We start from the raw sequence: 12,289 nt of genomic DNA on the forward strand, positions 1-12,289 counted from the left end.
CGAGTACTGTCCCTACGTTTTATCTTTATAAATATGTTGTATTTTTACATTTTTATCATTTATTTTATGTTTAAGAAGTCTAGCACTAAATACGTATCAGATAAATAAGTACGGAATTATTGTAAGGCTGAATTGTATAATTTTACAGAGAGCAGTTTAATTTATATTATTATGGTTATTATTTAAGTATCTATTGTTGGAGATTTTTATACAATTTTCTGAAAATTTTAACTTATAATGAAGAATTTTCATACATTAAAAAAATCGTTTAGTTACACAATAATATCTAGACACAATAAGAATGTAATAAATTTCTACAAAATATTATTTCAATTGCAATACTTTAATTAAATTTATATTTTTAATACATTGACTGTCCTTTTTGGACTTAATATAACACCGAGAGCCCGTCGAACAATAATTATGAATGGAAAAATCATAAATAATCATATCGTTACTTGTTTCGACGAATAATTTGTTTCTAAGGGTCATAACCTTCGGGGAAGATCTGACCGAAGCGGAGTCGGCCTTACCAGGGCTCCGGCCGCGGGGGGAGCTGGTGCCCGAAGGCAGCAAAAGGTCCGTATGGGCCGGGAAAGGGGAACCAGGCCTGGGGCCTTTCCCGGTACGCCTCGGCTCAATCGTCCTCTCGTCCCGGACTGAGGTCGTACGCGGCGCCGTTTCCGGGGGAGAAGGCCATCGCGTCGGGAGGAGACAGACTATCAGCAGGGTAGTAAAATGGCCTGTCGCTTGGGCCTGCGCCGTTCATCATACCTGGAGGAGAAGCAGAAGGCCTCCCAGACCCTGAAGTGCCTGGGGAAGTCAGTTCATTCCCTGGAGATAAGAATCCTAGTTCTGGAGCGCCATCCCGACACCAAAGTTGTCGCATCTCTTGCCGCCGTGTCCGCATGAGCGTCTTGTACTCTGATATCCTCATTTTCTTGCCGTCAACGATGCAGGTACGCTTCGGGCGCGGTCTGTATCTGTAATCGGGATGTTTCTCCATGTGGAGTTTTGACAGTCTGGACTGCTCCTCGTAGTAGGGCTGCTTCTCACCGTTGGACATGGCCTTCCACCTGGCTCCAAGGATCTTGGAGATATTGGAGTTGTGCATGTCGGGGCATGCCTTGAGAATCTTCCGCCTCTCGTCCTTGGCCCAGACCATGAAGGCATTCATGGGCCTCTTGATATGCGGCTTGTTCTCTCCGTCGCGCTTCTGCTGCCGAACCATCTTTCCTTTGTCTCCTGTTTCTTCGTTAGCCTTATAGGCTGCGTCGGGTCCCCACACTGGAAAAAAGGAAAAAGATTGCGTTAGAAACATTTGAAGCAAAATTAAAATAATTGTTGCGGAGTTGAAGATTGGCATGTCCTTGAATAATTTAAAATGTATTTTTAATGGTGATGTTTTCAATTAACACCTCTGTAGGAGATCATCTAATCCCGTAGCTACCGAGATGTTGAGGAAAAGTGCTAGTTTTAAACTACTGTTCCTTAATATCTAGTGACTTGATTTCATCTGTTATTCCATTCTATTACTCGTATTTTACTCCTATGAGCAAGTATTAGGGCTCTATCTTGAATAATCTATTTTGCTTTGGTTTTAGTGAATGACCAGATCGTAATGAAGCCCGCCGTTTAATATCGCTACAATCTCGCCGTATCACCGGGTGTATTAATAGGCGGTACCTTACTACTTCTTTAGCAGTGAAACGTTTATAGGTCCAGTCTTACGACCGAGATCCACTGTTGATTTATAGGAAGGTCCGTTTGTTTACAGTCCGATCCGACTGCTCACATCTCGCATCAAAATAATATGATATGCGGAAACGGGCCTTCAAAGCAGCGGAAAGCGGTGCGGCGGACGGCGAACGAAGAACGGCGGACGTATTTCGTAAATTAATATTACAAGCCGTTTGGTAATTTATTGCGCGCGGCATCGAGATGGGTTATTTCTAATCGCGCAAACTGTGATTTGTTTAGAGATACCTATCTGCGAATGAACGCCGATCACCGCCTTCGCACGCTTCGAAGAATTGGGGGGAAATTCACATGCAGAATGCATCATGGCGGCGGGTTGCTAGGCAGGTGTCAAACCATAAATAAACTCTTTATTTCTGGTGCGCGCGCATTTTCCGGAGGACAATTTTATAATTAAGCAGGAATGTTTTCTTGTAATAAAGAAATTTGACGTGTTTCCGCGGCCAATGTCAACATTTTCTTTGTATAGATTGGAGCGTAGAAACGTAGGAAGGTGATTTCACACGAGGTTATGAGATTGTTAAAAAGCGGAGTGATTCGAGCGGAAAACACATTTCTTTGAAGCGAAATAATGCCGACAGGACGTCGAAAATTACAAATTATAATTGAAAAACCTCTTTCCGTTTTAATACAGATTGGATTATTGGTGCCGAAAACCTTACATAATATGTACTAACATAAATTATATTGCTGATCCGTTGAAAGTTCTACAGTGAGTACAACCAGAGAAAGCTGAGGTTAGCAGACGCAGATGCTTTTCAACGAGAGCCTGGGCCAAAACCACTGAAGTAGCGCAGGATTGAGACCCTTTGAGATAGATGCTAGAACGGTGCCACTTCATGGAAGCTGTTTGTTGCGTATCATCTTCTTCGAAGGATCATTGGTTTGAGTTACGGAACGACAAGCAAAGGTCATCCATCCACTTGTAAAATCGGCTGGTGACTGCCAGCTTTCGGTGGGTGAGAACTAACAAAAACCGGCAAAGCTGGAGACATTTAAGGGAGATCTATGTTCAACGTATCAGATGTGGACATCAAAAGCTCATATATTCGATATGCATATAGACAGGAGTACTCACTGTTGAAGGGCGCCCCGTAGTCAGGGTCTTCCTTGAGCTGTTGTGGCAACGAGGTCTGCTCCTGGCGAGGCGTTTCCTGTCGCTGGGCGGGGGCGGACTGTAACGCGTACAGGGCGCGCTGAAAGGGCTCGAACTGTGACACTTGGGGCTGAAAGGACAAGTTTTAGGTTAAGGTTAAGGTTAAGGTTGTAGTAGCAGCATTTACTAATGGAAAAAGAGTACGATATTGGTCCCGATCATGGGAAATACTTATCTGAAAAAAAAGATATTCGTATAGACCCCCTAAGATTTTCCTAATTCGATAATCCAAAGTGGTTTTAGGTCCTTTCACACCAAAAGATTTCAGATGGATACATTTTTTGAAAGACATTAAATAAAATTATTTTTTGTCATCAAAATAGGCTTTGCGTAACTAGTATAAAAAATAACACAAAAACTGTAGGGAGTGCACCTGGGTCTTGATGCAACCCAAGTTGTAGATGGAAGGAAAAAAAAAAAAGAAACAACCTTCCGATTGAAATAAAGAAATTAAAGGATATTAACATACTTAAACTAAAACTGAAGTTACTCTTTAAGAAATAATCAACTAAATAATTGCCTGTTTTTCCCTTCATTGATATTTATTATCAGTCTATACTCATCTCCACTGTATTTAGATTTTGTCTCTTTATATATTGTTCCTATCATATATATATATACTTACTTATAGCATAATGATTCTATTTTTCTTATAATTAGTGTAACTATCTCACCAAGCATAAGAAACAGTTTCTTCATTGGTGAGATTGCGAACATTAATATATTTTGTAATGTAAATATATTCTTTATGTACTCATATTATATGTATTATAAAACTTTATATATATTAAATAAAAAAGGGAAACAAGGCAACACAACATTACAAATAATTCCTGTTGTGAATAGTTTCTTGATAAATAAAACGCCTTCTTCGCAACGAAACACTTCGTCTTCATTAAGATAAAAAAAACTCTTATAATCAGGAACGAGTATGTAGGTCCGCGTATTATCTGCGTCTGTTTGTGCGCCTAGTTCTTCTAGACTACATATACATAGATAGGGTTAACATTTATAATACTTGCATATTATATTTATAGAAAGTAGAGAAAAGTCGATGTTTTACAATAAAAATGATTTTTTTTTCGGTCACTACATTAAACCTTGTGAGATACCTCAAAATAATGTACTAAAGAATTATATATCTTAAAAAGACCTACAGAAAAGTCTGCGATGGTGTATGTATATCTCCTATGGATAACCTCCAGCAACGCCGTCACGTCACGTAGACACCTCAGCTAGTCCTCCGTAGTATATTATCAAAATCCCTCTATTGCACCTAACTGCTAGCCCACCTCACGATTCTAAACATGGAGGGGCAAACCTATACACTAGAAATAACTTTATAAATTCTATGAGCTACTAGCAATAAAGCCATCTATGCTACATAGCTCGAACTATCACATTGTCTAAAATATAGTTAACTTTTTGGATATCCAGCCACAATTCGATAAATAGTAAGAATTTGAACATGTACAGTTAATAATAGGTATAATTGAGCTTTCATTGTTGATGCGCACTTTTCTCACCTGCTGGTGCTGTTGCTGAAGATGTTGCTGTTGTTGCTGCTGCTGCTGCTGCTGTTGTTGTTGTTGTTGTTGCTGCTGCTGTTGCTGCTGTTGCTGCATGTGTTGCTGGGCCTGCTGCATCTGTAGCTGGTGCTGCGCGGCCAGGCTGTGTTGAGCCGCGTGCCGGGGCTTGCTGAGGTTCAGTGGCGCATCTGGGTCGCGCGGCGGGCTGGGCCGTGGAGCCAGGGGTGCGTGAGGCGAGCCCGGGGGCGGGGAGGGCCGTGGCGGCCGTGAGGGGGCGGTCCACGAGGGCAGCATCTGTAATAAAAATTAAATTAGAAAATTTCACACCCCTAGTCTTAGACAACGTGTCAAAAATTTGCATGCAGAAAGATTGAAAACAATTAAATACCCGCTAAAAACTATGTCACCACTAAACAAACTGTACACAATTTGAAGACAGAAAATTCCAAACACATTTTATGATTTCTTTCCTAGAATTTATAGTTTGAATCTAATTATGTAAGAATACCAAAGTAGCACTTTTGAGTTTAATAATGCAGAAATATTGAAAACTTTATTAAATATCGGCTCAAAAACTGTCACATCTCTAAACGAACTGCGAATAATTTGAAGACATAAAATACCACAAACTTTTTTGATTTATTTCCCGGAATTCAAATATATTTTTATGAATAATGAAAAAAAAAAAATTGAAACTAAAAACCTTAGGTTATAAAAACCTTAGGTTATAAAAACCTTAGGTTATAAAAGCCTTAGGTCCTAACATTCCGAAAGCGATGACTTACTTAATGTCTGAAACCAATGTTTTTTAAAAATATTTCGTGTTCACTATACTAGAACAACATTTACTTAACAAGGTATACAAAATAAGTACACGATATGTAAAAGCAAAATGATGTAAGTACCTATATAGGTAATGCATTTATTTCTTTATATTTGACTCACAGAATTTGATCCTGTTATACTCCTTATTACGTACCGTCCTATATATTCTGAAAGGACTAATCTTTTATCAATCTGCCTGCATGCTCAAACAGAACGCAGACAACATTTTCAAACTGAGTTCTGTCATCGTGATAAGTGTTCAGGATAGTCCCACAAGTGTTCAGTGAATGGATTATTATGGTAATAATACATCCATTATCTAGCATCTAATCCACTCATTCGTCTCCATATCTTGTAATGAGAAACCTAGCTCTTTCCATTACGCCACGAGATGCAAATATCACTGTGAATAAAGGCGATGCTTCATATCTCCGAGATCATTTTCTATTATTATTCTGATGCTTTCACGTAGATTGAACCTGCAACAATCTATCTCTCGACACTGCGCAAGTTATGATGTATATCCACGGAGGTGGGGTTTGCAATTTCCCGCCTTTCAGTCAGTGGCGGATCCAGGGGGGGGGTCACGGTGGTCATGACCCCCCCCTGGGCCCCAGCCCAGGGGGGGTCATGACTACCTAGGTCCTGGGCCCATCCAGGACCTAGGTGGACCACTAATTAAAATTGTTAAACATAATGTTTTTATATATTTTTTGTCACAATATAAATTTTATTTAAGTACTTTCAATATTTAATTAATTTAATATAATACTTTGTTTGACGGCAAACGCATTATTCGGGAACGAACGCATCGAAAATTCGAATGTTACCGCGTCACCGCGCACCGCCACCGGCGCGCGCTTCGGCCGCCACCTTTCATATTATTATGACACATTTCGTGTAACCACGTGTGACGCTTGCGCGCGCTTTGTTTCGACTAACGTCTAGCGTCTAGCAAAACCTAACCTCAATCGGAACGACTAAACTTTATTAATAAAGTGTTTACTTTTATTTGTTTACTAAGTTAAAAAAAATAAGTTCCAATATAAGTAATAGTGTTCTTAAAAATTTTTGCTGCAAATTCAATTCATTACAAGAAATGGTAAGTAATCTAATCAGTTTCTTAATTATGCCAGTGTATGTGTGTTTAAACTCAAATGTTATTTGTTAATTTTCTAAGGCTGGGGTTAGACTCGTAAGTTTTTTTCCTGTAAATCGCTCTTGAAGGCGAGTTTGGCCAAATTCCCAATGTAAACGACACCAAAAGTCACTTAACGTAATTTTAGTAAGTTACAGAACTTATTCTTTCGGAAGTTTTTTGACAGGTCTGGAGAGGTCTAACGCGCCCGCGCGAATTACCAGCCTTCCTATACTTCCTAAAGCAATTCTTAAGGCGAGACACAACCTCGTTCATCGAGGTTTTGCCCAAGGCTAACATTTTAATTTATTTCGGCGAAATTATAATTGAATTTAAAAAAAATAAAATTATGCCGCACGAGGGATGCAAGTTATTTATATTTTAGATTAATAAAACAATACCTTACAATTAATATATTTTACGTTCAACGATTTTAAAACTTTATAACCCGTGTATAACTATAAAGTTAGCGGACTTAGCGGTAAGTACCAGATTTTATTTTTCTAGATGATGAATTAATAACTTCGGAAGTGGACACATTTTTAATATTTGTAACAAATTCTTCAGAATAAATTAAAATGAAGGCTAAAAGTGTGGATAGATTTTTTTACTAAAGATTACGAAAACGTTAGTAATTTTTTTTAGAAATGCATAGTATTATTTTTAATGATGGATTTTGAATGATTTACATGAAAATGTTCCGTCTCCGATTATGTTCCCTTAATTTTGTAAAATTCCACACTGATTATTTTTTTTATACGGCAACACTTTGATATCCAGCGAATTTTTGAATTTGACGTTTAACGTTCACTAGATTTATTGTTTGTTCTCTGCGAACTTAACCACTTAACCTTTGATTTGACTTTTTGCATGAGTAGGTGGTTTGGTATATTTATGCTTTTTGCTAAAGATGGCGGTGTTTTGACAGATGTTATGAACTTTTACCGTGTACTTATGATTTTATATATGATGGCGAATAACTACAACGAGGAAAAGGAAATTCAAAAAGTTGCAAGATTCCTACATACAATACTATGTTGAAGACACACCTGACACCATGTTATATTGTGGTGAAATAAGAACACGATTAATAATTGTAATCTGTACTGTATTGGTTGACAATTGACATTACACGAGCCTACGCCGCCCGGGCTTGCGGAGCAAAAGACAATCTTAATGATATACCTAGTGTTACCATATCCAACAATACATACTTTTTACTTGTATATATTATTATCAAAATTAAATTATAACTTCTTGTAACTGTAACTGACCGGACCTAAGTCCTCCATCACAACACAAGCAAGCATTTTCGGCTTTCTGTGGTGGTGGTAGGAGTTATTGTTGGGTTATTCGTAACCCGGGAATGTTTGTCTTTCTTTAAAAAAAAAAAAAAAACTTGACCACGACTACGTGACCCCCCCCTGGCGCCAAAGCTGGATCCGCCCTTGCTTTCAGTTGTGTTGTTCGCGAATGGGAAGCCCCGCTCTATTGTGTGTAGTCTATTGTATTCAGACGCCCACGGATGGTAGGTTGTCTTTGGCAGTGGTGGCTGTCTATGGCCCCGCCCAGCGCGCGATTTTATTTATCGCCGCTCATTAGAGGAGCAACTGTTGCCGACAGAAATTATTGGCACATCACCCGCGATTCCTGCGATTTACTAGCGGCGGGATGTGCACGTTTAATGATGGAGAACCGAGCTAGTGCGGCGGGCATTGTAGATACTTTTTTCCTATTATTATATTAGTGCTATAAAAAAAAATTGGCAAAAAATATGATGTTTTACGAAAACATCATGAAAATCCGGCTATTTTACTTTGCTGGGGTATTTTTATGCATGACATTTTATTATATTAAAGTAAGTCCATTTTAAATAAGTAAATAAGATTTTTATCGCTTTTCTACGAATGTATATGCCTGTTTTTTTGCTTAGATTTTGGTCAATTTGCTATCCATTTTTTTGGTTATAGACAAACATCCCCGGATTAGGAATAAACTCTCGGTAATTCAAATCCTGCTATGTACTTCCATAATTATAAGCGAAATTTGCATTGATTGTCGACTTATATAGCTAGCAATTGACTAAACCCCCAACGATGTCTGAGTGGAAACCCAAGATTTGATCCGCTTGGCTACCATCGTTAGGATCACGGTTTCTGACGGGTCAAAGAAGAACAGTCAGATGATGAATATGAAAGAATACTGCACCCTACTGAAATGATATAATCACGAATTGAGTTAATCTCATTTCAGAATATCTGCTCTTATTATATGTACTGATTCCGTTAACCATGACATAAATATCTTTTCCGTAACAATTCACGCTTTCAAAATAAATTATTTAATCTACAATGAGAAGTACCTACACGAGTATTGCCAGAAAAAAACACTTACGTACGTAGGAACATCAATATTTTTACGACTTTTTCGCATTTAACATTGTGTTGCAGCAACTGGGCGAATATATATTCTGGAAATTACGGTATGATTCGGATTGCGCGCCAAAAGATTGTCGAAATATGACAGCTATTCGAAATTTATACCGCTATATCTAACACGACAGATGGGGTAAGGAAAATTTCAAAATATTCATCACTGTTTTCAAAATGTGCGACCTATTTCGTGTTTAACATGTAAAAAGATGATCGAATAGCCGAAATGACAGCATTTACTTCTGAGATTTTTAAATGTGATTTTTTTTTTCTTATTCAATTTAGTTATGACAACGATATTTATTACGAACACACGCACATCTTTTTGGGTTAGGAAACCATTTTATTATAGCAGCTGCTTCCTACTTTCCAAACTGCTTTAAAAAAATCATTTTTGTTCATTTTTTTTAAAAATATGAACATCGCACAAGAGTCCCAACTGCTCCCAACCGTCTGGAGCCAGTGAGACTATGGCATCCCCATTTGGGGTATGTTGTGAGGCTGAAGGTGGTAGGGTACCTGGCTATTCAGACCTGGTCACCAAACACGGCTAAAACCATTTCAAGCAACGTTTAAATTCGTGACTATGAAAAAAAAATAAAAATCGAACGTTTAAATTCGTGACTATGAAAAAAAAATAAAAATCGAGGAACATGATAAAAACGAAATATAAAAACTTTAGCTAAAACACATGATGAACACAAATTTCTTCCATGTGTAATTTTTCCTTGTGTTATTATTTATGTAGTATAGTTATGGAACGTGAAATTCCCGCTTGCGTGATTTCGTTATGACAAATCTCACACCCTTTTTTATGCGTATATCGTAAAAGAGCCAGTCATCAGTAGGACTCTCGTTTGGGGTATGTTGTTCTGTTGAAGATGATGGAGAGGGGAAGAGGAAGATTTGGTCACCCAAGATGGCTACCACTCGACGGCTCTGAATTTTTTCCATCCACAATTGTTTAATATTACTCGTCCACACATGAAATACAATTCCACTTACGCCAGTGTGTTTAGTCTGCTGGTGATGGTGCGGCATGTTGCGCAGCTGTTCAAAGAAGGGCAGGAAGACTAGTGGCTGGTCTCCGCCCTGAGAGTGCGGGCCCGCCCCAGCTGCCGCCGCTGCCGCCGCCGCATACTGGGCGGCTATCTGTTGCTGCAGCTCTAGGGCGCGACGCTCCTGGGCGCGCCGGGCTTCACTTCCTGCGGATATCTGGGCAGCCTGAAACAACAAAAATACATATTGTTAGGATATTGTCCTTTAAACTTATCTTGAATATCTATTTTAATATAACTCGTGGCCCAAGGGTTGTGGCGCCAAGTGGCGTGTGCGTTATAAAAATAAATCATTTTCCGTTGCTTGTTAGTGCGCTTACGTCATCGTTATGTCAGATAAGAGCCTCCAAATTCCCACTGCGCTACCAAATAATCAGTCATGACTCCACAACGGAAAGGATAATTATTCGTGCGTCGTCGTGTAGATCTTGGGGTGCGCTAAAAAGGTAGCTGAGCGAAAAAATATGAAAGTTGTCGAGTGAAAAATTGATTCGGGTGACAGTTTACAAAACGTTATAACACCTGTTTCAGTTAATATGACTTATATTTCACTACCCTATAATAATAATGATAATGTTTGGATCATTTCTATAGCGTCGTTTTCGTGAAAACAGTTCTAATTATAATTTTAAAAACCTACCCGGTTTCGTCCAAGATTTCAAACATTCCATAGCTCTTGATGGAAATGACGTTGCGAGTAGAAATATTAATAAAAAAGAAAAGTGTGGTATGAAATGCAGTTCGTGATGTTTTTTTTTTTTAATTTTTGTAGTTTTATTGCAAGTGATTAAAGATGATTATAATTTTCTAGGTAGGTGTGCCCTGAAAAAAGTTTTCATGCCGGTAGGCACCTAATAACAAATAAATTTTATTTCAATCACGTAAATGATGACGATGATGATGTTTATCAATTCAGATCACCTTATTACAGACAAGTGACTAGTTTGATGATCACAATGACAAATTTCAGATAGGTATAATTCAAAAGTCGCATTTGCAAATAAATGTATTTCAAGTCACTAGTTAAAAGGCTTAGTCGTAAGTCATTAGTTATAAATCATAGTTTCAAGCCACTAGTAATAAATATTAGCTGTAAGTTATAAGTGGTAAATTATAGGTAAAATAAATTCATTTGTAAAGATAATTTTTTTCCCACGAAAAAGGCACTACGTAAATAATCTAACCATTTTTATAACATAGTTACCTGTTGTAACCTAACAAAAATAAATTGCACTTTAAGTCACTAGTTATAAGTCTCAGTACATAGTTGCTAGCTATAAAGTATTGGTTGTAAGTCACTAGTTATAAATCTTAGTTTTAAATCACTAGCAATAAATCTTAGCTGTAAGTTATAAGTGATAAGTTATAGGTTTAATACATTAAGTTATAAAGCGCCCTTGAGGTGATTTCTCCATGAGCACGGCGTTATATAAATAATCCAATCTTTATTATATAGTTAGATACACGTTGTAACCTTGAAAACCAAAAAAAAACTGATTAGAACACCAGCGTCATAATGCGCTCAAAATAAAATTCCGGGTTCAAAATAGACCCGGTAAGTGTAGCTACACTCCCTCGAAATTATTTTATTTATGACTGAGCTAAACATACTTTTACATGCGGTTATTTAGAGAAAATTGTGACACTATTTTCTAAACCGACTGTCTATTGATAAATTTGACTTATAAAGACGGTGCGAAAGCTTTCGTATAGTGTCACTAGAGTTATGTTAATAATATAATGCAGAGTGAAGATTTCCCTGATAACAGTTAACCTCCGATAGGGGAGGGCACAAGGAGATGATGAAAAAAAGTTTAAAAGCTTAAACCACCCCGCCTTTCAACATTTCAAGTTGGTTGTGTATTTTTCTTTCAGTATACTTAATAATGTAATGTGGTCATTTTTTAATGTTTTTTGTAACAAACAGTAATTTACTTGCAGAGCGTATGAAATCAAAAATGAGTGCCAGATAGTAGGTATATTATGATGCGCAATTGAATAAATAAGAAAGTGGGGACGCATTAGGAAATAAATGCACGATCAAGTGAATCAAAAATGTTCGTATCGGACCCTATTCAAAGTCAGTATAAAATAAAGCATGAAGTATTCGCAACAGGGAACATGTCACGAGACAAATCTGTGTTGAGTTTTATTCTTGCTACCAACCCATACGGGGTACTATAGTTAGTTGTTTAAATATATACACGCATTAATAAGTTGAGCTGCTTTGTAAAAGGTATTGCACTTATCTTATTTGTTTTAAAAACACTAAACGAACTATATGTAATGTTTTCCTACCAAAAAACGATTTTAATTCGTTTCAAATTGTTGTTTTGTATTATAATTTGGGAGGCGTGTGTGGATAACGCCGCCCCGGGAACCATTTATTAGAT

The 12,289-nt window shown here is 37.7% G+C and overlaps 1 protein-coding gene across 1 annotated transcript in view; it reads right to left on the reverse strand.

The window, feature by feature from the left end:
• Window positions 1-411: 411 nt before the first annotated feature.
• Window positions 412-12,289, reverse strand: part of Sox102F (transcription factor Sox102F) — a 224,165-nt gene continuing 212,287 nt past the window's right edge. The window contains exons 4-7 of the mRNA XM_089644571.1: window positions 9,844-10,062; window positions 4,441-4,737; window positions 2,837-2,984; window positions 412-1,287 (exon numbers count right to left, since the gene is read on the reverse strand). Coding sequence (XP_089500697.1) covers window positions 638-1,287; window positions 2,837-2,984; window positions 4,441-4,737; window positions 9,844-10,062 — 1,314 coding nt within the window. The 3' untranslated portion in view covers window positions 412-637. The remainder of the gene's footprint in view (window positions 1,288-2,836; window positions 2,985-4,440; window positions 4,738-9,843; window positions 10,063-12,289) is intronic.

This window comes from Hesperophylax consimilis, chromosome 21, assembly GCF_061612785.1.
Source record: "Hesperophylax consimilis isolate HC1 chromosome 21, BYU_Hcon_1.0, whole genome shotgun sequence".
Taxonomy (NCBI): Eukaryota; Metazoa; Arthropoda; class Insecta; order Trichoptera; family Limnephilidae; genus Hesperophylax; species Hesperophylax consimilis.